Source organism: Geotrypetes seraphini, chromosome 4 (assembly GCF_902459505.1).
Source record: "Geotrypetes seraphini chromosome 4, aGeoSer1.1, whole genome shotgun sequence".
Lineage (NCBI taxonomy): Eukaryota > Metazoa > Chordata > Amphibia > Gymnophiona > Dermophiidae > Geotrypetes > Geotrypetes seraphini.
In genome coordinates this window covers 1,675,689-1,701,855 of record NC_047087.1, presented here as the reverse complement: position 1 = coordinate 1,701,855, position 26,167 = coordinate 1,675,689, and the positions used below count along the sequence as shown (strand labels likewise).

Below are 26,167 nucleotides of genomic sequence, written 5' to 3'. Positions count from 1 at the left end.
CTAGCGCTGATCCCCCCATTTTGTAAGTGAACATCGGGGGTTTTTTCCCTATATGTATGACTTTGCACTTCCCTATGTTGAAACTCATTTGCCATTTTTTGGCCCATTCTTCCAGTGTTGTCAGATCTTTTTGGAGATCTTCACAGTCCTCCATGTTATTTACCTTGCGATATAATTTGGTGTCATCCGCAAATTTAATAACCTCACATTTTGTTCCTGCCTCCAGGTCGTTAATGAATATGTTGAAAAGTAGCGGTCCCAGCACCGACCCCTGTGGAACTCCGCTTATGACCCATTGCCAGTCTGAGTAATGGCCCTTTACTCCAACCCTCTAGAAACATAGAAAGATGACGGCAGAAAAGGGCCAAGGCCCATCAAGTCTGCCCACTCTATAGACCCTCCCCTTAATACTATACAATGTTTTACCCTGACCCACTTAGGGATCCCACATGGGCGTCCCATTTATTCTTAAAATCTGGCACGCTGCTGGCCTCGATTACCTGTACTGGAAGCTTGTTCCATTGATCAATCACTCGCTCCGTGAAGAAATACTTCCTGGTGTCGCCGTGAAATTTTCCGCCCTTGAGTTTGAGCAGGTGCCCCCTTGTGGTTGAGGGGCCTCTGAGAAGGAAAATGTTATCTTCCACTTCTATACGTCCGGTGACGTATTTAAACGTCTCAATCATGTCTCCCCTCTCCCTGCGTTCCTCGAGAGTGTAGAGCTGCAAATTGTTTAGTCTTGCTTCGTACGAGAGACCTTTAAGCCCTGAGACCATTCTGGTGGCCATCCTTTGGACCGACTCGACCCTCTGCATGTCTTTGCGATAATGTGGCCTCCAGAATTGCACGCAGTATTCCAGATGAGGTCTCACCATGGTCCTGTATAATGGCATTATGACTGCAGGCTTTCTGCTGACGAAACTTCTACGGATGCAACCCAGCATCTGTCTTGCCCTTGAGGAAGCCTCTGTTTCCTGTCCGCCAGCCAGTTTTTGATCCATCGGTGGACCTCACCTTGCACCCTGTGGTTCCATAGCTTCCTTAGTAGTCTTTCATGTGGCACCTTGTCGAAGGCTTTTTGGAAGTCAAGGTAAATGATATCTATGGATTCCCCTTTATCCACCTGGCTGGTTACCCCCTCAAAGAAGTATAATAAGTTTGTGAGGCATGACCTGCCCTTGCAGAAGCCATGCTGGCTCGACTTTAGCTGCCCATAGTTGTCGATGTGTTCCCAGATGCTGTCTTTAATCAGTGCTTCCATCATCTTTCCCGGGACCGAGGTCAAGCTCACCAGCCTGTAGTTTCCTGGGTCTCCCCTTGAGCCTTTCTTGAAGATGGGCGTGACATTTGCTATTTTCCAGTCTTCCGGAATCTCTCCAGTTTTTAAGGATAGGTTGCATATTTGTCTAAGTGGTTCAGCTATTTCGTTCCTTAGTTCCTTGAGTACCCTTGGGTGAATGCCATCCGGACCTGGCAATTTGTCACTCTTTAGCCTGTCTATCTGCCAGAGGACATCCACCTTGCTTACCTCTAGTTGGACCAGATTTTCATCCTGCTCCCCTTTTACGATCTCCTCAGGTTCCGGAATGTTGGTTGTGTCCTCCCTCGTGAAGATTGACGTGAAGAACTTATTTAGCCTATCGGCTATCTCCTTTTCTTCTTTTACCCCTCCCTTTCTGTCCCCATCATTCAAGGGTCCCACTTCCTCCCTTGCTGGTTGCTTCCCTTTAACGTACCTGAAGAATGATTTGAAGTTTGTTGCTTCCCCCGCCAGTCTCTCTTCATATTCTCTTTTTGCTTTCCTAACCACTCGGTGACACTCCTTTTGGTGTTTTTTATGCTCCTTTTGGTTCTCCTCTGATTTGTCCTTTTTCCATTTTTTGAATGATGCTTTCTTGTCACTTATCGCATTTTTTACTGCATTTGTTATCCACACTAGGTTTTTTGTTCTATTTTTTTTGCACCCTTTCCTGTACTTGGGGATGCACAGGTTCTGTGCTTTGTGCTCTGTGCCCTTGAGTAGGGCCCAGGCATTTTCTATGGAGTCCATCTTCCTTGCGCTGTCGTTGAGTTTCTTTCTCACCATTTTCCTCATGGCATCATAATTCCCTTTTTTGAAGTTAAGTGCAGTCGTTGTAGTTCTTTTTACCTTTGATGATCCAATCTCTAGCCTGTACTGGATCGTGTTGTGATCGCTGTTTCCTAGTGGGGCTAGTTCCGCCACCTCCTTAGCGGGTCCCCCTAGTCCATTGAGGATTAGGTCAAGAGTGGCATCACCCCGTGTTGGTTCCGTGACCAGCTGTTCCATAAAACAATCCCTCGTGACCTCCAGGAATTTGGTCTCCCTCATGCAGTTTGAGTGCCCAATACTCCAGTTTATTCCCAGGAAGTTGAAGTCTCCCATCACCACCACACTTCCGCTTTTGCATACCTGCCTCAGTTCAGCCTCCAGATCCTGGTCGATTTCTTCCGTTTGTCCAGGTGGGCAATAGTACAGACCCAATTTTGTGTCTGCTCCAGTTCCTCCTGGTAGCTTAACCCATAGTGATTCCAAGTCGTCCGCCCTTACTGTTGTTTCCATCCTGGTTGAAGGTATGGATTCTTTTATGTATAACGCTATTCCTCCACCCTTTTTGTGTGACCTATCTCTCCTGTATAGTTTAAAACCTGGTAAAGCCACATCCCATTTATTGTCATCAGTCCACCACGTTTCTGTGACTCCAATTATATCTAGTCCCTTTTTGCTGGCTAGGACTTCCAGCTCTCCCATTTTGGCCCTTAGGCTCCTAGCATTAGTGTATAAGCAAAGTAAGTCCCGTTTGTTCACCTTTCTTGCTGTTTTTCCTCGTGGTCTGGCGCTCCTGGCGTCCCCCTCGTGAGTAGCCAGACCCCAAGCCTTGTCTCGGTCATCCTCCTCCTGTGGTGTGTCTGTTTCGTCCTCAGCTTGTTTCCCTGATTTTGGTTGTCCCTCTGGAATCCGTTGTTCTCTATTAGTGCTGCTTGCCAGTTTTATTCGTGCACTAGACCCCTGCAATTCTCCCTTAGGTCCTTTTTCAAAAAGTTCCCACTCAGACCTGAGCCCTCTTTTACAGTGTCCTTGCTCAATATCTTTGGCCCGGGTCCCCTGCATTGCATCCTTAGGTTCTTTTTCCAAAAATTCCCTCTCAGTCCCGATCCCTTTTTTACAATGTCCTTGCTCCATGTCCATGGCTCTGGGCCCCTGTAATGCATCCTTAGGCCCTTGTTCCAAATATTTCCACTCAGTACCGAGCCCTCTTTTACAATGTCTTTGCTCAGTATCCTTACTTGATACTTTTGTCCGATGTGTCAGATCGATTGTCGGCTTTCCCCTCTTCCTCAGTTTAAAGCCAAATCTATGACGTTCTGGACGTTGTGTGTCAGCATCTTCATCCCCATCGGGCTCAGGTGCAGTTCATCTCTCCTGTAGAGCTTATTCTTTCCCAAGAAAGTTGTCCAGTTCCGTGCAAAAAGGAAACCCTCCTCTTCGCACCATCTCCTGAGCCAACAGTTTATTGCTTGTAGTTCGCTCTGCCTCCTTGCGTCCGCTCTCGGTACTGCCAGGATCTCCGAGAAGGCTACCTTCCTTGCCCTCAGTTTCAGTTTCCTCCCCAGGATCCAGAACTGATCAGTTAGTGCAGTCCTGTTGTAGTCCCTCCTGCTGATGTCGTTGGTTCCAACATGGATTACTACAGCTGTCTCCTCCGTCTTGGCCCCTTCCAGGATCCTCTCAACTCTGTCAATGACGTCCTTCGTTTTTGCCCCCGGGAGACATGTCACTAGGCGGTCCTCTCTCCCTCCAGCTATGTGACTGTCCACTCCTCTCAGGATTGAGTCTCCCACTACGATAGCAGATTTCCCCTTCCTCAACTGTCTCTCTGGTCTCAGGTCTGTGTCGATGATGCAGTCCTCAATTCCCTCCTCCGGGTTCTGTCGGGTCTCCTCCTCATCTGCCTGTCCAGATTCTCCACAAGGTCCTACTCCCATGGTGTCTGGTGGATTCTGTCGTCCGCCCGTTGGCTCCCTCCTGATGAGCTGGTGGTCCCGTACCTCCACCAATCTGCAGGCCTCCTCGATGAAATTCTCGAGCTCTCTAACTTGTTCTGTGATGTGTTCCACTCTGGCGGTGTCCTCCATTGCCCAGCATTGTTCCTCTATGGTGCAGAGTCCCTCCAGCTCCTGTACTCGAACCTGCAATCTCCCAACCTCCTTCTTCAGGCTATCCAGTTCCTGGCATCGACTGCATATGTACGCCCGTCTCCCAGAGGGGAGGTAGTCATACATATGACATTCGATGCAGTATACTGGGTAGCTCTGCTGTTCTCCTATAGCCTCCATTACTTCTTTCTCGTTCCTATGTCCCACGGTGTGTATGGTGGTGCTTGGCGCGCAGCTAGCTGAAAGAGTAGAGAGAGAAGAGAGAAATGAGTATAGAAGAGGTACCTGTGATTTATTTTCAAGAAGTTAGATGTCGTTGCTGGGCTGCCCAGTCTCCTGGCTCCTTCGAAAAGGCGCTCTCGCTAAGGCGAGCGCCTTTGCTGCGCGCCGAATGGCTGCGCACCATTGGCTCCTCCCCTTTTATGGGGGAGTTCGGCTGTGACGTCGGGGGTGGGCAGAGCTATCTCTCGCCTCTTCCCCTTGGCTCCGCTTTGTCTGGTTTCGCCTCTTGGCTCTCCTCCCCTGCTTTCAGCTCTGCTTTCCGGTTGCCTGCTTTTAACCCTCTCACTCTGTCCGCTCTGGTCTCTGTCCGCTCCGCTCTCTGTCTCCTCTCTCTTGACCGCTTTTAACCTCCTCTCTCTGTCCGCTCCGCTCTCTGGCCACCTGCCTCAGTCTGCACCGTTCTCAACCCTCTGTTCTCCTCTCTCTGCCCACTTTCTGATTTCTCAAACCCTGCAGCTTCCTCCACTGCCTGCCTGCCTCGTGGTTTGGGTTGCAGTTCAGCACAGCACCTCCTAGCTTCCCCTTGCTGCAATGACTGCGATTGTCGCCGTTGGCTCCTCCCCTTTTATGGGGGAGTTCGGCTGGTGTCGTCGGGGGTGGGCGGAGCTATCTCTCGCCTCTTCCTCTTGGCTCCGCTTTGTCTGGTTTCGGCCCTTGGCTCTCCTCCCCTGCTTTCAGCTCCACTCTCCAGTTGCCTGCTTTTATCCCTCTCACTCTGTCCGCTCTGGTCTCTGTCCGCTCCGCTCTCTGTCTCCTCTCTCTTGACCGCTTTTAACCTCCTCTCTCTGTCCGCTCCGCTCTCTGGCCACCTGCCTCAGTCTGCACCGTTCTCAGCCCTCTGTTCTCCTCTCTCTGCCCGCTTTCCGATTCCTCAAACCCCGCAGCTTCCTCCACTGCCTGCCTGCCTCGTGGTTTGGGTTGCAGTTCAGCACAGCACCTCCTAGCTTCCCCTTGCTGCAATGACTGCGATCGTCGCCGTTGGCTCCTCCCCTTTTATGGGGGAGTTTGGCTGGTGACTTCGGGGGTGGGCGGAGCTACCTCTCGCCTCTCCCCCTTGGCTCCGCTTTGTCTGGTTTCGCCACTTGGCTCTCCTCCCCTGCTTTCAGCTCCGCTCTCCGGTTGCCTGCTTTTAACCCTCTCACTCTGTCCGCTCTGGTCTCTGTCCGCTCCGCTCTCTGTCTCCTCTCTCTTGACCGCTTTTAACCTCCTCTCTCTGTCCGCTCCGCTCTCTGGCCACCTGCCTCAGTCTGCACCGTTCTCAGCCCTCTGTTCTCCTCTCTCTGCCCGCTTTCCGATTCCTCAAACCCCGCAGCTTCCTCCACTGCCTGCCTGCCTCGTGGTTTGGGTTGCAGTTCAGCACAGCACCTCCTAGCTTCCCCTTGCTGCAATGACTGCGATCGTCGCCGTTGGCTCCTCCCCTTTTATGGGGGAGTTTGGCTGGTGACGTCGGGGGTGGGCGGAGCTACCTCTCGCCTCTCCCCCTTGGCTCCGCTTTGTCTGGTTTCGCCACTTGGCTCTCCTCCCCTGCTTTCAGCTCCGCTCTCCGGTTGCCTGCTTTTAACCCTCTCACTCTGTCCGCTCTGGTCTCTGTCCGCTCCGCTCTCTGTCTCCTCTCTCTTGACCGCTTTTAACCTCCTCTCTCTGTCCGCTCCGCTCTCTGGCCACCTGCCTCAGTCTGCACCGTTCTCAGCCCTCTGTTCTCCTCTCTCTGCCCGCTTTCTGATTCCTCAAACCCCGCAACTTCCTCCACTGCCTGCCTGCCTCGTGGTTTGGGTTGCAGTTCAGCACAGCACCTCCTAGCTTCCCCTTGCTGCAATGACTGCGATCGTCGCCGTTGGCTCCTCCCCTTTTATGGGGGAGTTCAGCTGGTGACATCGGGGGTGGGCGGAGCTATCTCTCGCCTCTTCCCCTTGGCTCCGCTTTGTCTGGTTTCGCCCCTTGGCTCTCCTCCCCTGCTTTCAGCTCCGCTCTCCGGTTGCCTGCTTTTAACCCTCTCACTCTGTCCGCTCAGCTCTCTGTCTCCTCTCTCTTGACCGCTTTTAACCTCCTCTCTCTGTCCGCTCCGCTCTCTGGCCACCTGCCAACGTTTTGGATGAGATACCGTTTACCACCACCCTCTGAAGTCTACCGCTCAGCCAATCCTCAACCCAAGCAGTTATTGTTTCTTCTAATCCTAATGAAAAATGGATGAGATACCGTTTACCACCACCCTCTGAAGTCTACCGCTCAGCCAATCCTCAACCCATGCAGTTATTGTTTCTCCTAATCCTAATGAAAAATGAATGGAAAAAATTGCATTAAAATTAGTAAAGGGGATGGGACCTGGGGCAGAATTTGGGTGGGCCTAGGGAGGTCGGTGGTTGGGGTGCTCAGTTGATATTTGTTAGACTTAGGGGGTACTTAGCTTGAAGTAATTGAGAAACACTGCTGTAGGCAATAAGCTGGCACCAGTGCTTCTCCTTCTCAACGGCCCTCTTCCCTGCTGGCATCTCAGGGCTCATCTGCAGGGCCTCTGCACATGCACAGACGTTGACGTGATGATATCACGCATATGCATGATGTCACACGGTGACTTCCGTGCACTTCTGGGTGCCTCAAGCCGTGGCCACTACCTTTAGTGTGCCCCGGCTCAAGAAAGTTTGAGAGATACCGATTTAGACCCTTCTCAATAAGCAAAAGTCTTTTCAATATACAGTATAATCTCGTTATAACGGACTTCAAGAGTCCATTATATCCAGAGTCTGTTATATCCAGAGTTGCATTTTTTTTAAACTTTATTTAGGTCAACTTGAAACAACGTTCAATCAATGAACAACAGTCACTGCACAACCAAATCAGCAACATCAAGAACAAAACTCAGCAAAACATTGGTATGGCATGAAATGATTGCAAAACCAGAACACTAAAAGATGTTCTAAAGCATTATGTTGTACTGTACTGGAAAGAAAAATACGGTACTCTGTCATTTTCTTCTGGGCTGCATTTTGATACTATATCACCAGAATGCCACGCACCTTGTAAGCGGAGTCTGCATGTCCGTTATAGCCGAAGGAAACTACAGCTAAAAGTGGCTCTGGAGACCAAATTGGTTGTTCGTTATATCCAAGTCCACTAGATGCGATGATTTTCTGTAAGTTTATAATGGCACACGGCCAGGACCAGCAGACCTCATTCGCTATAGGCGAGGTTCCATTATAAGTGAGCCCATTATAAAGAGATTATACTGTAGTTGCTTTGGTGCACCAATAGCTGCAAAACTTGTGAAAAATACAGAAAAAAAAGAAATATACAGAGCAGAGAAGAAAAACACTTTCTGGCTCGTGTGCAGAAGGAAACTGAAAAGGGCAGCAGAACCCTCTGGAGTAATAGTTGAATACCTGGAATGGATTCCTTCTGCATGGCTCATAAGCATGGTGAGAATACCCTACTGTCCAGAATGACACACCTATTGCACTAGAAAAATAATTTTTACATCGTCTATATAAATATAATAGTTTAAGCCCATCAGATTAAGTTATTTCCCTAAAGAGCTGAAAAATACATTGAATAAAGTAGGAGAGAATGGAGAACCCTGAGGGACTCCACAATGTGGTATCTAAGATCCCAAAAACTTATTAGCCATTTCAACTATGCATTTACAACTGTTTAAAAAAACTTTAAAATCAAGATAGTCCATTGGCGTATCAAAGGTAGTCCTGCCATTTGAATAACAAAATCATGATAACTAAATCGAAAACAGCTGATAAATCTAACTGCATTAAAATTGAAGGAATATCCTTGTCAAGAAAGGATCCGTTTTGCGACCAATGATAATAAACAGGTCCTGAGAGCTAAAAAAAATTGTGAAACCTTGACTGCATCTGATCAACTGTCATGTTTGTCCAAATAGTCTTATAACTGATAATTCACAAAAGCTTTGGAAAGCTATTGAAGTCACTGCTTGCCCTGGGATTAATAGTATGACATTTTGCTACTACTTGGTTATCTGGAGGTACTTGTGGGATACTGGCTAGATGACCATTGGTCTGACACAGAAAAGGAATACTGTATTGTGCTATTTCAGTAGGAAAAGTATCAGTTGAAAATATTCATTCAGACACTGAGGAAGCATCTCTTGCATGACCCATCCCTCTAATACGTGTACACAGCAAAATATCAGTTTTGTCTGGAATAAACAATGTAGCTATTTAAAAAGGTTAAATGGTAAAAATACAAAAGAATCTCACTCAATGTATAAATATGCAATTGAAAGTGATTTATTTATAACTGTTACAAAAAGGCACAGCAAAATATAGATATTAATAATAATAATAATGCTTTGTTAAAGATCAGATTGGGTTATATAATTTGGGAGAAAGCACCTGACTAGTTGTAAGGCTTTCAATAAAATGTATCATTGATTACGTACATTTAGTATATCCTTTACATATTATGAATTACACTCAATAATTGAAATTGCTTCTCCGGGAATTCTTGGCATGAAATAATGAGTCCTCTCCCCAGTCTTTTGCAAACACACTGCACTCTATCACTTGTGATACAGGATCAAGGCTCATGCAGTCAGACAGCACAGACAAAGCTGGAGGTACAGTCAATGGAAAAGAAAGTGCTGGGGAGGGGGCTAAGCGCATGTTGTATAAATGCTATCAAGCTGACTTCCATCAGGTCCATATTCCTATTATTGCACTAATTACACATCTAAAACGTTTGTGGAAAGCTGGACCTCAGAACAGGACTGCACTCTCCACCCCTACCCCCCTTTGCATCACCCATTTACAGTGCCAAAAAAAAGGGATGGACAGAAAACACTTTTTCCATTCTACTTTTGTTGGCATCAAACTTTAAACCTTTTGACCTTTTACTCAAACTAAATGGGACCTTGCTGTCAAACACAGTTCTATTGTGGGTGTCTGGCAAGAGAAGACAGCTGAAAACTCCTGTCCAGCATCCTAGAAGTAGGAGAACTGGCTCGCCTCGTCTTGGGGAGGAGCCAGTTGTGCTTACAGCAGCTTGAACTACAACCAGCAGGAGGCAGAACTGAGAAATGAATTTGTAGGTTTTATTGCATATTTTGAGAAATGGGACATGAGGTCACTCAAACTACACAATGAGCTCCAACAACGTCACAGAGCAGGAGCTGCTCCTGCCAAATTCAATCACCTGTTCAAACTCAACAGCAGAAACACCTGGCAAAGTTCAACATGTAGTGTAATGTAAGAAAACAAATAAATTACATTGCAACTTTAAAGACTTGGCTGTAGCCTAGGGTGGCTCTGTCCCAGCCAGAGCTCAATGTGGGCAGCTTAGAGGCACGGTTGGCTGGTTTCCCCATGAACACTATTGCCACTGGTTACCTTCAAATGCTGTCAGTTGATGGTGAAATAGTAACATTTATAGCAATATTCATGCTAGAATCAATACATTATACTGCAAGCGTCAGGTTTCCTGGCTCTTAATCTTCTCCTTTAGCCTTGAAATGAAAGACAGGTTGGCTTCGTAGGAAGCTGTGCTGTCAAGCAACTGATACTGGGGTTGGGGGTTACTGATCATTTTATCGCTGCTGGGCACGATGGACCACTGGTCTGACCCAACAGCAGCAATTCTTATGTACCTGATCTTTCAGTTGATTCTCCAGATCCCTTGATATTATGGAGGTGGAGACAAAACTATCAGAAAGGGAGAGTAGATGAAGCGGTTGGGCAGACTTCATTTTTTTTCTCTGTTTCCATGTCACAAATTACAAATCAAAGACAAATTCTTCTGACCCACAAAATGAGGAAATAGCTAACAAGAAATAAAGAAACCAAAGTCAAACAATGGAGGACATCTTGAACTAAGCTTAAAAGAAACTTTGTCAAGACATCAACCCACTGCACTGCTGTCAGGCCATCCCCAAGCTTTTGACAAGCTGTAAAAGGAAAATAAATGGGAGATCTAGAAAAACAAGAGGAGGTGCATAAATCCTGTCAGCATAGACATTTATGCCGGTTCAGGAAAAGGCCTAAATGTTATCACATAAACAATCTGCAAAAAATCGCAACTGTGCCCCAACTCCTCTGCTCTGCAAACATCGTGTCAATTTTTAAACATTTATAAATGACTCTCTTAAGCTCTGTTAAGGCTACAGTTGGCACAGCTGGTTTCTGAAGAGTTTAAGTAAGTTTAAAGTTCCATCTTGAGTGAAATGGTGTGGTGGCCATGTTAGTCCACTGTCCAAGGTAGTATAAAGAAATAAAACAAAGGAAATAAGGTAATACCTTTTTTTATTTGACTAACTCAATACATTTTATGAAGGTAATGCATCTTCTTCAGATCAGAAATAAGCAAATGTTAAGAAATATCAGTATATATAAGGAAAACATGAAAGAATTTTAGGGATATGAAGAGGGAGGGGTGGGTGGGCAGGTGGCAGAGCAGTTTTAAATGCCTTTGTAGTGGGAAAGGATGCCCAAATCTCTGTTAAGCCTTTCTGGTAGGTGTCAAAATATGTTATCAATTTTGATTTCAATGGTTTTGCGTTCTTGGATTGTCTTGAAGTTCCCTTTGAGTATTTTTCCCATGAAATCATTGGTGCGGTGGTCAGTTTTTCCAAAGTGTTGTCATCCTGGGAATATTTCTTTTAGTAATTCATCTTCCTGGAGTAGTGGTTGTAGATCTCTTATAAATTTTCCTTAGTATTTCCACCTCTGGATTGTATGTCACTTCCAAGAGGGTCCTTTCGGTCATTTTCTTCTCCTTGTAAGAACATAAGAATTTGCCTCCGCTGGGTCAGATCAAGGGTCCATTGAGCCCAGCGGTCCGCTCCCGCGGCGGCCCGTCAGGTCCCATAGCTGTGCCTATGATTTGCAGATAGATATCATTATTAAAGTGGAAATAGTTGCTAGTTAGAATGAATTTGATTACTATACTGTAATAGTTTCTGGTGAGTGTTGGTGGTCCAGGGTTGATGATTTTAGGAATTTTTCACATGCAGGGGATGTTGCTATAGGGTGATTCTACATCCATTGTGACTAGAAGCATCAGACAACACTTTGGAAAACCTGACCATCACATCAATGATTTTATGGTGAGAATACTAAAAGGGAACTTCAAGACAATCCAAGAACATAAAACCTTTGAAATCAAAATAAGGTATTTTGACACCTACCAGACAGGACTTAACAGAGATCTGGGCTTAAAGACATTGAAAACTGCTCTGCCACATTTCTGTCTCCTTCTCACCCACCCCTATCCCGCTTTCATGTTTTCCTTATATATGCTGATGTGTGTCAACATTTGCTTATAAAAACATAATAATTGCCGCTGCTGGGTCAGACCAGTGGGCCATCGTGTCCGGCAGTTCGCTCACGCAGTGGCCCCCAGTGCTCTAAAATGAGTCCAGCCTCACCTGTGTACGTCCCAGTTTAGCAGGAATTTGTCCAGCTTAGTCTTGAAACCCCTACAACAGACTCCGGAAGAGCATTCCAGCTCTCCACCACTCTCTGGGTGAAGAAGAACTTCTTTACGTTTGTACGGAATCTATCCCCTTTCAACTTTAGAGAGTGCCCTCTCGTTCTCCCTACCTTGGAGAGGGTGAACAGTCTTTCTTTATTTACTAATGTTTCGATCATGTCTCCCCTCAGTCTCCTCTTTTCAAGGGAGAAGAGGCCCAGTTTCTGATCTGAAGAAGATGGTTACCTTTGAAAGCTCATCATAGAATGCATTGAGTTAGTCTAATAAAAAATGTATTACCTTATTTCCTTTGTTTTAGTTCTTTATATTACCTTAGAAAAAGACTATAAATCATTATTAGGTAAATACTCGTAGTCCTTGTAAAGCCATTGTTTATCTCAGGGCCTACTCTTTGGGATCCTGCTGGGTACATTTGACCTTGATGGATCTTTGGTCTGACCCAGTACGATGCAGCTTAATTTTTTATCTTGATGTATAAAGGAGAGACTCTAAGCATTGTTAGTCCAGCTGTTCACAAAGTAAGGGCAATCAACAGTAAAATTTGAAAGTAAAACAGTATTTGCACTAACTGGGATTCCTCCCCACCCTTGAACATGCTTTCGACTCCTAGCTCCTCTCACCTTGGATTCTGCATCCCCAACCTGATATGTCATATCTGTCTTTCCAAGTTAGATTGTAAGCTCTTCCGAGCAGGGACCGTCTATAAATGTCAAAATGTATGCCTTTCAGCACTACATAAGTGATTAGTAGTAGGCACTGACTGCACAAGTGGCCAATTACACTTACAGCAGGACAGCAATGCCACAGACCGAGTCACCAACTATGGAAGAACCCAAATGGAGAAGAGGCTGGTGGCAGTACATGTGGGGATCAAGTGACTACACCACCGCCAGGTACCATCACCTTTGGTTATCTTACAGAACCCTACTCAGAAACGTATACAATTTTCCTATCAAAGGAAGTTACAGACAAGGCCAATAGCCCAGATATCAAACATGTGGACTGGTGTTCCCATTTATCTTGAAGCTATAGCATACATGTGCAGAATATGCACCTCTATCACTCACATAATATATCCTTTCTAGCTTCCCCCGGAAAAGAATAGCTACCGATTGTCAGAAACAACCCATCATCATTGCCAAAATGACAAAGTGAAAGCGCTCTTCCAGATTGCACCCAGAAACCCTCCCCCTGCCATACCCGTCACATAAAAACTGCAGCGTAAGAAAATCCTATCAAATATCACTAGGAGTAGTCTTCAGGCTAAAAAATATCATTCCTGGTTACTGACAGGATCAAACTGATTGATGGGGCATGGACCCTAATCACACCTAGTCTCTGAATAAACCATTTTCATTCCAGATGCCACTTATCTCTTATTTCTGACTTTTCCACTTTGCCCTGTCACGAAAACAGCACCTGTGGAAACCCTCTCATAGTAGAACTGGAATGTGAATCTAGTTAGATCCCCAAATTCAAAGATTAATCCATTGCTATGTTATCTCAACTTTCTCTGGCTTACAAAGATCACTTTCCAGCATTGGAGCGCCCTTCAATAGACAACTTGACCTCCTGGGGAATGAATGAGGCGCGAAGTGGGGAAGGTTGCATATTCTCAACCTGCAAACTGTATCTTTGGAATCCGGGGCTTGACCAGCAGTAATGTCCACTAGTTTCTGGATCTGGGGACCCTATGTGAGAACTCTGTGATGAAAGGTTCTTTATTTGCTTACATTTTTCTGTCAAGAGCATCTGCTGTCTCGGACATGGACTCTTCCTGCCTTTTGGGGATAGCGGTTGGCTAGGAAGGAAACATCCAGCAGGCGAGGCTAAGTTATCATTCAGGCTTTGTAAACTAATAGAGATACACACATCACCCACTTGCAGTCTGTGACAAGGTAGTGCAAAGACTCGCGTTGTTTGACCAGGACTACAGGAAGACCAGCCCTGCCCATACACAAAGAAAGGGTGCTCAGGAGGCACATCCAGGGAAACCTTACTCTGCTGCTCGCCCACTACAAAATGCAGGGTGACAAGCCCAGGCCACTGGCTCTCCTGGATGTCCACCACAGTGCTGGAGTCTATTTTGAGACCCCCACTTAGTTCAGCACTTTGCACAAAATCCTGAGTCTGTAGGTCCTCCACCCGTTTTAGTTCCCCAGTGGCCAGCTGAATGATGGCTCCTTTCATGAAGTGGGAGGGCATGCGAGAGGAATTGGGAGGCTGGACTGAGACCGACTGCATAGGTGCAGTTGCAAAAACAAAGGAGTTCTTCATTACAAGATCCCCTTCACCATCTGAAACCAACTTAGCACTTGCAGAAACTAAACCCTGTTCTGACTCCCCATTGGATACTGCTACTGGTTTGTGGAAGTGTGTATGTGCAACTTCCTGTAAGGATGATGCCAGATACAGACTATCCAGCTGGCCTCTCTCTATAGCAGCTTCTGTAGGATTTCTCTGCACAGCTGGGGATGAGACATTTCTGAGCTCATTCTGGGGTTCAGAAACAATGTGGGAAAGGGTCACAGGACTCTGACAATTCAAACCACTAACCACTCTCTCCACCTCTAGGTCTGTATCTGGAGTGTCTCTGTGTGCTGGGATAGCGATCTCAACCCTTGATGTTTGATAGTCTGAAAAGAGCTGTCCATCTGTCCTGTGCTCTCCTGCAGCACCATGCAATCCAACATCAGTCAGCTGGTTGTGTAAGTCTAAAATCTGGTTTCTCATCCTTCCCTGATTACATTCCAGCTCTTCACTGGTGGCAACTGTAACTAAGTTTCCTCTTTTCCTCATATTTTGGACTGCTGGAACTGTGCCAGATCCTGAACATGTGAGTGGTACCTCATGTACAGAATACACTGATGGCACGCATGACGAGTGATGATAACAAATGCCATGAGCAATCTCCACTGGAAGGGCTCCTGCATGGGGCTGCAGCTGGCTTGGAGAAGAGGTGGTACTAAGGGATGCACTTTGGGCTTTCTTGAATGTGTTGCCTGAAGAGGGATTTGATGAGGCAGAGCCGGTTAGTGATCCATATGGCACATAATGAGGGATGTGTGAAGAGGACATAAGAGAACCAGACAGGAAGCTGGGAGTTACTGCACATGGCAGTGCATAAGGGGATCCTATATACTGCACCGAGGTAGGTGACACTGGAGTACAGTGGATAGATGGAAAAGGAATTGCAGGGTGTTGGATTATTGCAGAAGGAAGTGAACTCATGCTTACTACAGCTGGTGGCACCGCCATGTTGTAGAGATAGCCATACTGATCTAAAGTCACACTAGCACGTTCCTCGCAGTTCTCACTGGCAACACTGCATCGCAAGCCCACGTCACTTGGCCCGGCTGTTATGAGCAAGTCGGGGGCTTCAGCTGAGGCTGAGCTGGCGGAAGGAGAGCAACTGCTCGTCACTGCATGCTCGTAATTTGTGCAGCTCTGAGGAAGATCTCGTTTCTTTGGTGGAAGGCATTCCTGGTTTCTCTCATGGACAGGTTTCATAATGCCCCTCAGCTGTCCAGGTTGGTCTCATACACATCCACAAGTGATATGGTTTTATGTTTATAAAACTGTACTCTTGGGAGCTGACTGGGTCGTCCTCATCTGCCAAGAGAAGAAATTAAATAGAATGATGAATGATTACTGTGAGCATTTCAGACTGCGGAAAAATTCTTTTTAAGACAATAACATGAGGATTTTCTCCCCTACTACCCAGTGCCACTGTGACTGTAATTTCTACTCTATTGCACTAACTTGGTAATTAATGTATATTGTTTTCAACTTTCACATACAGCAAATTTTCTTTCAGCGAGATTTTGTACTTGCACAGACTTGACCTCACATGCAACTTTCTTCACACCCGTGCCATATCTTCTAAGCTCCGTTACTCTCTTTTCTTTTTTTTTGTAATATCATGTTTATTAAGGCAAGTGTGACTATATACCATAAACAAAGTAGGATAGCACAAATGAAGCATATTCAACACAAGGCATCTGAAAAGAAACAAACAATATCCCTAAAGAATGCAAAAGAGGTCCACAGCAGTCCATTTTAATATAACAAGTAACGAAAGAAACTAAGGAATCCCCAAATGATTCCAATCGCCATCACACACTCACACAAACTCACACATGCATCCCAAGCAGATCCACCAATAAGGTATCCCAGCATGGGCAACCAGCTTTCTTCACATCAGTGCCATATCTTCTAAGCTCCTTTGCTCACACCCTATGCTGTCTATATAAATGTTTTATTGCATTGTAAGGTAACATACTAGACCACACTTTGTATTGTAATCTGAAATTCTTTTTTTTTTTACTGTTGTCATTGGCTATTGTTTATTTTGCTGTACACTGCCTTGAGTGAACTTCAAAAACGCAGTAAATAAATCCAAATAAAAAAATAAAAATAGTTGCACAGTTCTCTATAAAACAAAATCTGATTGATTTCTTTGAATGGGTGACAGAAGAACTGGGTCAAGGGTATGCGATGGATGGAGCCCACTTATTTCAGTAAAGCTTCTGATACTGAGGGGTGCAAGGGTTAAAGCTACAGCCTCAGCACCCTGACATTGTGGGTTCAAACCCACCCTGCTCAAGTCACTTAATCCCCCAGGTACACTAGATAAGATTGTGAGCCAGGGAAAAATGCTTGAGTACCTGAATAAATTCATGTAAACCATTCTGAGTTTTTTTTTTCGTTGCATACCTGTGAATTGCTCCCTAGGATTCTGTTCCTCATCTAACTGTAATGATAATGAAGGATGATACCAAGGAGTTTTTAGGTTCTACTTCTTGAGTTGCTTTGAATTACCGTACAATGTTATATACGTGCTATTTTATGTATGTTATTTTGGAAACCGCTGAGACTCCAGGCAGTATATAATTTTTTTAAATAAATAAAAATAAATGTTCCTCAAAGGAACCTGAAATGGGATCCCAAATTGGTTTCTATTGCAAACGCAAGCAGTATCTCACTTCCGGTTCACCACACAATTGTTTCCCACGTATTCATCTTTATAGAACCCCTGAAGAAGACTTTTTGTCGAAACACGGACTGTGTTTGGTCCTGTATCCCTAGCGGACTAGGTCCTTTAAGGCTTTTATGTGGATAATCTATTTTTATGTGGATGAATTTATTTTTATGCGGATGAAATTATTTTATGTGGATGATTTTGGTGTACCTTTGGAACTTTGACTCTTTCAAATAAAGTCCATTTAGGAACATCATCACTCCACAGAGTTTTTTTTGGTTTTATCCCAAATTGGTTAACTGAAAGGTAACGGAGGGGGCTGGTAAGTGGAATTCACTCAAAATAAAAAAGTGAGGGGGGTAAATAGTGAAATGCTTCATGGATCTGTTCGGGGGACGATTCTGCTGAAGGGTTAGAAATATGACACAAAATTGGCAACAGAGTTCAAGTTTATGTTTCAAGTTTATTATGGGACTTGATAAATCGCTTAATCGAATATTCTAAGCGATTTACATTTAAAATTTACAATGTAAAATCAAAGAACAATAACAATGCAATACATAATAATACATACAATTTAAATAATGACTAAAATACTCTAAATTTAAACATTGTTAAACAATGGGAAAGGAGGGATGAAATATAATTTTAAAGTAAAGAAGAAACATTAAGGGCAAATACAAAAGGGATATAGTTAAAACAGGTTCAACCAAATAAATAATTCATGAAGTATAAAATTATGTAGAAAAGGCATCTTTAAAAAGGAAAGTTTTTAACTCAGTTTTAAATTTTCCAAGGTCTTTCTCCTCCCGTAAAGTAATAGGGAGGGCGTTCCATGTTTGAGGTGCCGTACAAGAAAAAATAAGTTGTCTTCTTGTATTAATAATTTTTAAGGATGGGATCGTTAGCAGATTTTGTTCGTTAGAACGTAAAATTCTCTTTGCAGAATATGGAATCAGTGATCTATATAAAAAAGCAGGGGTCTTATTAATCAAAGTTTTAAAGATAATTACACATAACTTAAAAGTGATTCTGTAATTAACAGGAAGCCAATGAGCCTCTTTGAGAAGTGGTGTTACATGATCAAATTTTTTGGAATTATATATTAATTTTATTGCTGTGTTCTGTATAATTTGTAATCGTTTTATTTCATATTGTGCAATTCCTTTGAATAAAGAGTTGCAGTAATCAAGTTTAGAAATCACCAAAGAGTGAATCAGTATAGTGAGTGATTTAGCACAAAGGAATTTCGAGATGGAACGAATTTTACGTAATCTATAAAAGGTGATTTTCACAATGTTGCTGATATGATCATGGAAATTTAGTTTGTTATCAAAAATTACACCTAAAATTTTTATATTTTTAACTAATAGAAGGGGAACATTATGAATTGAAATCGGATGAACAAGAGAGAAGTTCTCTTTCCAAGGAAATAACATAACATTGGTTTTTTTAATATTGAGAGCCAATCTGTTTTTGTCTAGCCAATGATATACATGATCAAGTTTCTCATTGATAGATAAAATTTCAACTGTATTATTATTATTTAGAGGGTGTAATAATTGTATATCATCAGCATATGCAAAAACATGAAATCCTACTGATTGGCATAATGTCATTAATGGAGCTAGAAAAATATTAAAAAGTAAAGGTGAAAGAATAGATCCTTGTGGAACCCCATGAGAAATCTGAGATGGAAGGGATGAAGAATTATTGAAATTAACTATTGAAGTACGCTCACTAAAGTAAGATGTGAACCAAGCTAGAACTTCATCTCTAACCCCAATAGATTGAAGTCTAGCAAGGAGTAATTGGTGATCAATTGTATCAAACGCTGCTGACAGATCAAGAGAAACTAACAGCACCGATTGATGGTGATCTAGGAAATATTGAATTGAAGTTGTCATTCCAAGAAGAGAGTGTTCCGTGTTATGGTGTTTTCTAAAACCTGTTTGATTCGGATGTAACACATTAGTTTGTTCTATAAACTCAGATATCTGATTGAAAACAATTTTTTCTGTTAATTTAGCCAAGAATGGGATAGTGGATATTGGTCTATAATTGGAGAGTTCATCTTGACCTACATTTTTATCCTTAATAATTGGACGGATATATGATTTTTTCCAATTTAGGGGAACCGTATGTTGATTTAAACTTTCTATAACTAATATATGAATCATAGGTCCAAAGATTTTAAAATATTGTTTAAGAAGTAATGGTGGTATTAGGTCAGCTTTTGAACTTTTGCAATTCAGAGTTTTTAGAACAGTTTCTATCTCATTTAAACTAGGCATCTTGAATTTCGAACATTTAGAGGATAGCAAATCTGAATTGGTCACTCCAGAGGGAATGAATGCATGAGAACTGACCTACCAAATTAGAAACTGGGGCTACCGCTTAGCAGTTAAGCTTTAATGTGAAGAGTAATGCAGAAATCCACACAAGTCATACTGGGTCAGACCAATAGTCTGTCTAGCCCAGTTTCCTGTTTCCAACTGTGGCCAATCCAGGTCACAGTTCCTGGCAGAACCCCAAATACTGTAGTAGCAACATTCCATGATATCGATCCAGGGCAAGCAGTGGCTTTCCCATGTCTGTCTCAATAGCAGACTATGGACGTTTCCTCCAGGAACTTATCCAAACATTTTTTAAATCCAGCTATGCTAACTACTGTTAACACATCCTTTGGCAATGAGTTCCAGAGCTTAACTATTAGAACATAAGAAAAGCCTTACTGGGTCAGACCAATGGTTCATCCACATCCCAGTATCCCGTCTTCACAGAGGCCAATCCAGGTACCTGGCAAAAAACCAAAGTGTAGCAACATTCCATGCTACCGATCCAGGGCAAGCAATGGCTTCCCCCAAGTCTTGTCTCAATAACAAACTATGGACTTTTCCTCCAGGAAATTGTCCAAACCTTTCTTAAAACTAGCTATGCTATACGTTCTTACCACAACCTCTGGCAACACGTTCCAGAGCTTAACTATTGTCTGAGTGAAAAAATATTTTCTCCTACTGGTTTTAAAAGTATTTCCCTGTAACTTCGTCAAATATCCCCTAGTCTTTGTAATTTTTGACAGAGTGAAAAATTGATCCTCTTGTACCCGTTCTATTCCACTCAGGATTTTCTAGACTTCAATCGTGAGATACTGAGAGAGGTGCTGGGATGTAACACAGGTATAGAAAGCTAACCAGGTAATAAGTATAGAAACCCAACAGGTCGTGCATGTGCAAGACCGGAGGGTTAGGACTACGATGGGAAGATAAAACTCAAATGGGAAACCAAGGTGGCAAGGGGGCCCCTTCTGGTGATTCAGACAGGTCGTGACCTGTTTGGGCCACCGCGGGAGCGGACTGCCGGGCAGGATGGACCTGTGGTCTGACCCGGCGGAGGCACTGCTTATGTTCTTAATCATATCTCAGCTGTCTCTTTTCCAAACTGAAGAGCCCTAATCTTTTTAGTCTTTCCTCATACAAGAGGAGTTCCATCCCTTTTATTATCTTGGTCACTGTCTTTGAACCTTTTCTAACTCTCTTATATCTTTTTTGAGTTATGGTGACCAGAACTGTGTGCAGTACTCAAGGTGAGGTCACATCATAGAGTGATACAGAGGCAGTATAATGTTCTTGGTCTTATTTACCATCCCTTTCCTAATAATTCCTAGCATCCTGTTTGCTTTTCTTGCAGCAGCCACACACTGAGCAGATTTCAGCGTAGTGTCCATAATGTTATCCAGATCTTTTTCTTGGGTGCTAACTACTAAGTTAGATCCTAACATTTCTAATCTTCCATTTATTTATAAGGTTTAGAACATCTTGTTTTCTCTCAGCTCTCTCAACATTCAGAGAATTAAAATGTTACATCCTTTGCAATCTGGTTTTAGGAAATTTCACTCTACAAAGACAATATTAGCTTTTAATGAATGATTGTTACACTTCTTTAGATCAGGGTAAAGCAGTGCTTGGATTTTACTGCAGCCTTTGATTTAGAAAGCCATTCTCTGTTATTATCTCGACTAGAATCTTTAGGTCTATCTGGGACTGTTTTGAAATGGTTTGAATCCTTCTTAACCGATAGAACATTTAGGGTCCTTTTACGAAGGTGCGCTACCGGTTTTAGCGCACGCAGATTAGCACACGCTAAAGTGCGCACTAGCCGAAAATCTACCGCCTACTTAAAAGGAGGCAGTAGCGGCTAGCACTTGGGGCAATTTAGCGCATCCTATTCCGTACATTAAGGCCCTAACGCACCTTCGTAAAAGGAGCCCTTAGAGTATTTTATTTATTTTAAAAATTTCTATACCGATTAAATCTAAACAGTTTACATAATTTACATATAAAATTTTGTAAAAACATGATAAAACAGACACACAATTATCAGAAATCCTATCTACAAACTAATATCAGAACGAAGGAAGTTATCCTACCTCTGTATCGAGCGATGGTACGCCCGCATCTAGAGTACTGTGTCCAATACTTAAGAAGGATATGGCGCTACTTGAGAGGGTCCAGAGAAGAGTGACTAGGATGATAAAGGGCATGGAAAACCTTTCGTATGCTGAAAGGCTAGAGAAGCTGGGGCTCTTTACCCTGGAAAAGCGGAGACTTAGAGGGGACATGATAGAGACTTATAAGATCATGAAAGGCATAGAGAAGGTGGAGAGGGACAGATTCTTCAGACTAGCGGGGACAACAAAAGCAAGAAGGCATTCAGAAAAATTGAAAGGAGACAGTTTCAAAATGAATTCTAGGAAGTTCTTCTTCAGAGGGTGGTGGACACCTGGAATGCGCTCCCAGAAGAGGTGATAGGACAGAGTACAATACTGGGTTTCAAAAAGGGAATAGATGACTTCCTGAAGATGAAGGGGATTGAAGGGTACAGATAGAGGGTAACTATACAGGACACTAAATGAATAGGGAATACACAGTTTAGATAAAGGATCACTTACAAGTCATGGACCTGGGGGGCCGCCGCGGGAGCAGACTGCTGGGCACGATGGACCCCTGGTCTGACAGAGGCAATGCTTATGTTCTTATGAGAATCGTGAATAATTCATAAACTGTGCAGAGAGGAAAATTATTGGCTAAAAAAGGCATCTACAGATAATTGCATCTTGAGTAATTTTCTAAACATGCCCTTTTCACTAGTTTCGTATTTGGTCTACAAGGAAGTTCCATATTTTAACTCCTGCACAGCATAAAGTAATTTTGCCAGTCTCAACATGCCTTGGGTTAACATTCGTCTTTAGTAGAGCTAAATTCTCAGAACATAGTGATCTGTTTGGTGTATAGCTAAGCATATTATTTTTAAACAATTTTGGTATTTTATTCAGTATTTCAAAGTCTCAAATTTATAAGTGGTTGCAGTTGAAGCAAGCCATTCAGAAGGGGTTCCTTGATTGGCAAAATCTAAAAAAAAAAATAAAAAAAAAATAATATATATATATATATATATATATATATATATATAGCTTGCCGGTCCTATGCTTCCAGACATATTTCCTAGGGCATCAGGCTGGCCAGTGGTATAAATTAATAACTGGTTATATGAATAAGAAACTAAAAACAAGTTTAAGAGATATTTGGAGCATTGAGATTAAGCAGCAGATTTCTGCTACTCAATGGCCACGGATTTGGTCTTGGAGGATGAGATGTACAGCGTCAGCATCTATGAGACAAACGTGGGGATTTTTTTGTTGCATAGAAGTTTTTGGACCCCTGTTAGATTACAAAAATTAGATAGTTCTAAGTCAAATAGATGCTGGCACTGTCATCTTAATATAGGGACATCGGATCATCTGCTCTTCTTTTGTCCCTTGATACTTAACTTCTGGAGATCTATATGTGGACATATTATTCTGATTCTGGAGACTATGATTCCGCTATCATATGATGTGGTAATCTGTGGGATGTTGTTATCTCCTACACCTCTAGTAGACAGAAATAAAAATAGACTGGGGTAGCCATCCAAATGATTACAAAAAATTGGAAAAACTGTGACCAATTAAATTTTACTTTTTGGTGGCATTCGTTATGTTTATGTTATAGATATGAAAAAATGATTTTTGAGCAAGGGGGTAACAAATGGTTTAAACGGGTATGGGGTCCATTGACTAATTTTATTGATTCTAATTGAATGGTGTTTCCCTGTACTTCTGGTTATAATTTACACATCCAGGGAGGGGGGTGGGGGAGGGGAGAGAGATAATATATTGGGATTGATGTCTGAAAAATATGGAAGTAATTTTGTTTGGTTTTCTTGATTACATTGAAATAGGGAGGGAGTGAAAATAATTTTCATGTATTTGATTGAAAGATGTAAGTGCTGTTTTTCAAATATTCTATATGTATTCCTATATGCACTGTTTTAAGTTTGAAAATGAAGATTTGTAAAAAAAAACCAAACAAAAATTGTTGGCAAATCATTACTGCTTTATATTGTATTCTGAAAGCGACTGCTAGTCAGTGCAGTTGTTGAAGATATGGCGAAATGTGATCATTCTCATCTTCTATTTCTCGTTCTAGCAAACTTACTTGCGGTGTACCACAGGGTTCGGCACTTTCTCTGTTATTATTTAACATCTTCTTGAGTCCTTTGGCATCAAGGATCCAAGAATTTCAAATTAAGAGCCATTTCTATGCAGATATTTTATTAGTAGTTCCACAAAGACCGAACAATCTTGATTTAGTATCTTTACAATCATGTTTAGACACAATTGATGAATGGACTATCCTATATAATAAAACGCTAGCTGCGCATGCGCACTCATACCTGCGTGATCTGTGATCCGTAGGTCCGTGGCTAACGCTCCCTCTCTCACAGACCGCAAGGTGATGTGCGGTCTTGCCGGCTCTGGCTCCCTTATTTTAAAGTTCACAGCGCCGGCGGTGGCTCCTCTCCCGGCACCCTTACCCTTAGAGCGCCCCCTGCCTCATCCCCCCTCTCTGGGACGAACCGAGAAATAGACCAGAGGAGTCCAAGTCCTTTGCGGCCCCCCCCTTCCCTTCCCGCAGACCCAACTACGAACCTGGTGATTCCAGCAGCGTGTGCAGCAGTCTACACACGCTGCTTCGGGCCCTTCTACTGCCCTGATTTGCTCTGCCGCGTCTCGGCAAGGACTCTCTATCCGATGAGGCCTACTGCTGGACAGGGGGGGGGAAAGGAAGGGAGGCCTACTGCTGGACAGGGGGAGCAGGAAGAGGTGCTGATGGACAGGGGTGGAAAAGGAAGGGAGGCCTACTGCTGGACAGGGGGAGCAGGAAGAGGTGCTGATGGACAGGGGGGGAATGAAGGGAGGCCTACTGCTGGACAGGGGGAGCAGGAAGAGGTGCTGATAGACAGGGGGGAGGTAAAACAAAGGGAGAAGGGCTGCTGCTGGATAAGGGGAGCAGTGAAGGGGTGGTGGTGGACACAGGGGAGGTAAAAAGAAGGGAGAATGGACAGGGGGAACACGCAAGGGGTGATGGTGGACAGCCAAAAGAAAGAAAGACAGAAATACAGAAAGCGGCTAAGGAGACAGAGAGAGAAAGAAATAAAGACAGAGACACACATATATTCTAGTACCCGTTAATGTAACAGGCTATAAAGCTAGTAGTTAATAAACTTATTCTGAACCCTCAAAAAAACCACTGGGATTTGGATCACCAATACTTCTAGTTCTCCTCCCATTGCTCCCTTTTTGCGTGATCAACCAATCACATCAAATAGCGAATACCCTAGGAAATGATATACCGGCAGACATGATCTGGAGCTCCTTTCAGGATTTAGAGTGGAATGATTATATCAGATTATATAACAAATACTCTAGATCCTATTGCGTTCTGGACTCATGCCCCCCAGAAATTATGAAAGCAGCACCTTTAGAATTTAAATTATCACTGATGCAATACTTGGCTTACAACCTAAACAATGGGAAGTTCCTCTCTAATAATGGTCACATTATTATAACCCCAATTCTAAAAAATCGTAAAGTATCCTCAGCCCTAATATCCAACTATAGACCAGTAGCTTCCATTCCGTTTATTATAAAAATTATGGAGGGATTGGTTCACACCCAACTGATGGGTTATCTTGATCAATTCTCTCTCCTTCATGAAACTCAATCTGGTTTTAGGCCATTATTTAGTACGGAGACAGTAATTGCGGCTATCTTAGACAATTTGCACCTACTGTTTAGTAAAGGCCTTAATGCCCTGATAATGCAATTCGATATGAGTTCTGCCTTTGATCTAGTGGACCACATGAAACTGCTGCAATGCCTAGATGCCATTGGTATCCGGGATAAGGTGCTGAACTGGTTCCGTGGCTTCCTTATATCCCGCACCTATCAGGTTCGTTTTAATTATGAGCTTTCCGACACCTGGAGCAATCCATCCGGTGTGCCCCAAGGCTCTCCACTATCCCCATTGCTCTTCAACGTCTACATGTCCTCACTGGGCACGAAGCTAACCCAGCTGGGGATAAAACTATTTAGTTATGCAGATGATTTTACGATTATCATCCCATTCACCAATTCTGTCTCCGAAACTATTCCCAAAGCTTCAGAAGCTATAAACATGATGGAACAATGGATGACAAACTTTAGGCTCAAACTTAATTCAGATAAAATGACTTTTTTCATTGCTTCACCACATCCACTTGACATTAAATCACCCCTCTGTATCAATAACCTTAGTTACCCTATCCAGCCCTCCATAAAGATACTAGGTGTAACTCTGGATCAATGCCTAACCATGAAAGACCAAATGGATTCCTTAATCAGAAAGGGATTTTTCACTCTCTGGAAACTCAGATCCCTTAAAGCTTATTATGTTACATCGGTTTTTAGAATCCTAGTCCAATCCCTCGTACTAAGCCTGCTTGACTACTGTAACATCGCCTATTTGGCAATTTCCCAAAAAAATATGCGATGCCTACAACTGTTGCAGAATGCGGCAGTCAGACTAATCTTTGGACTTAAAAAATTTGACCACGTGACACCCTACTACCGGCAGCTACATTGGCTGCCGATGAAGGCACGCATAAAGTTCAAATTTGCCTGTTTCTGCTTTAAAGCATTACACGGACTTGCTCCCAAATACATTACTGACCTTTTCTCCTTCTCAACAAACAGACACAAGAGAAGTTCACATTCCAACTTCGTTTCCCCCCCAGTGAGAGGTTGCAAACTGAAAAAACACCATGAATTCCTTCTCTCACACCAAGCAGCACCATGGGGTAAAGACCTAGAACAATTACTTTCGCCCTCTACTTATGAGGTTTTTAGGAAACGTC

General features: G+C 43.4%; 1 protein-coding gene across 2 annotated transcripts in view; it reads right to left on the bottom strand.

The window, feature by feature from the left end:
* Positions 1-12,127: 12,127 nt before the first annotated feature.
* The window catches only part of ATXN1L (ataxin 1 like), a 68,197-nt gene continuing 54,157 nt past the window's right edge, over positions 12,128-26,167 (bottom strand). For both annotated transcript variants that reach the window (XM_033942095.1, XM_033942094.1), the window contains exon 2: positions 12,128-15,522. In XM_033942095.1, coding sequence (XP_033797986.1) covers positions 13,438-15,420 — 1,983 coding nt within the window. In that variant the 5' untranslated portion in view covers positions 15,421-15,522 and the 3' untranslated portion in view covers positions 12,128-13,437. The remainder of the gene's footprint in view (positions 15,523-26,167) is intronic.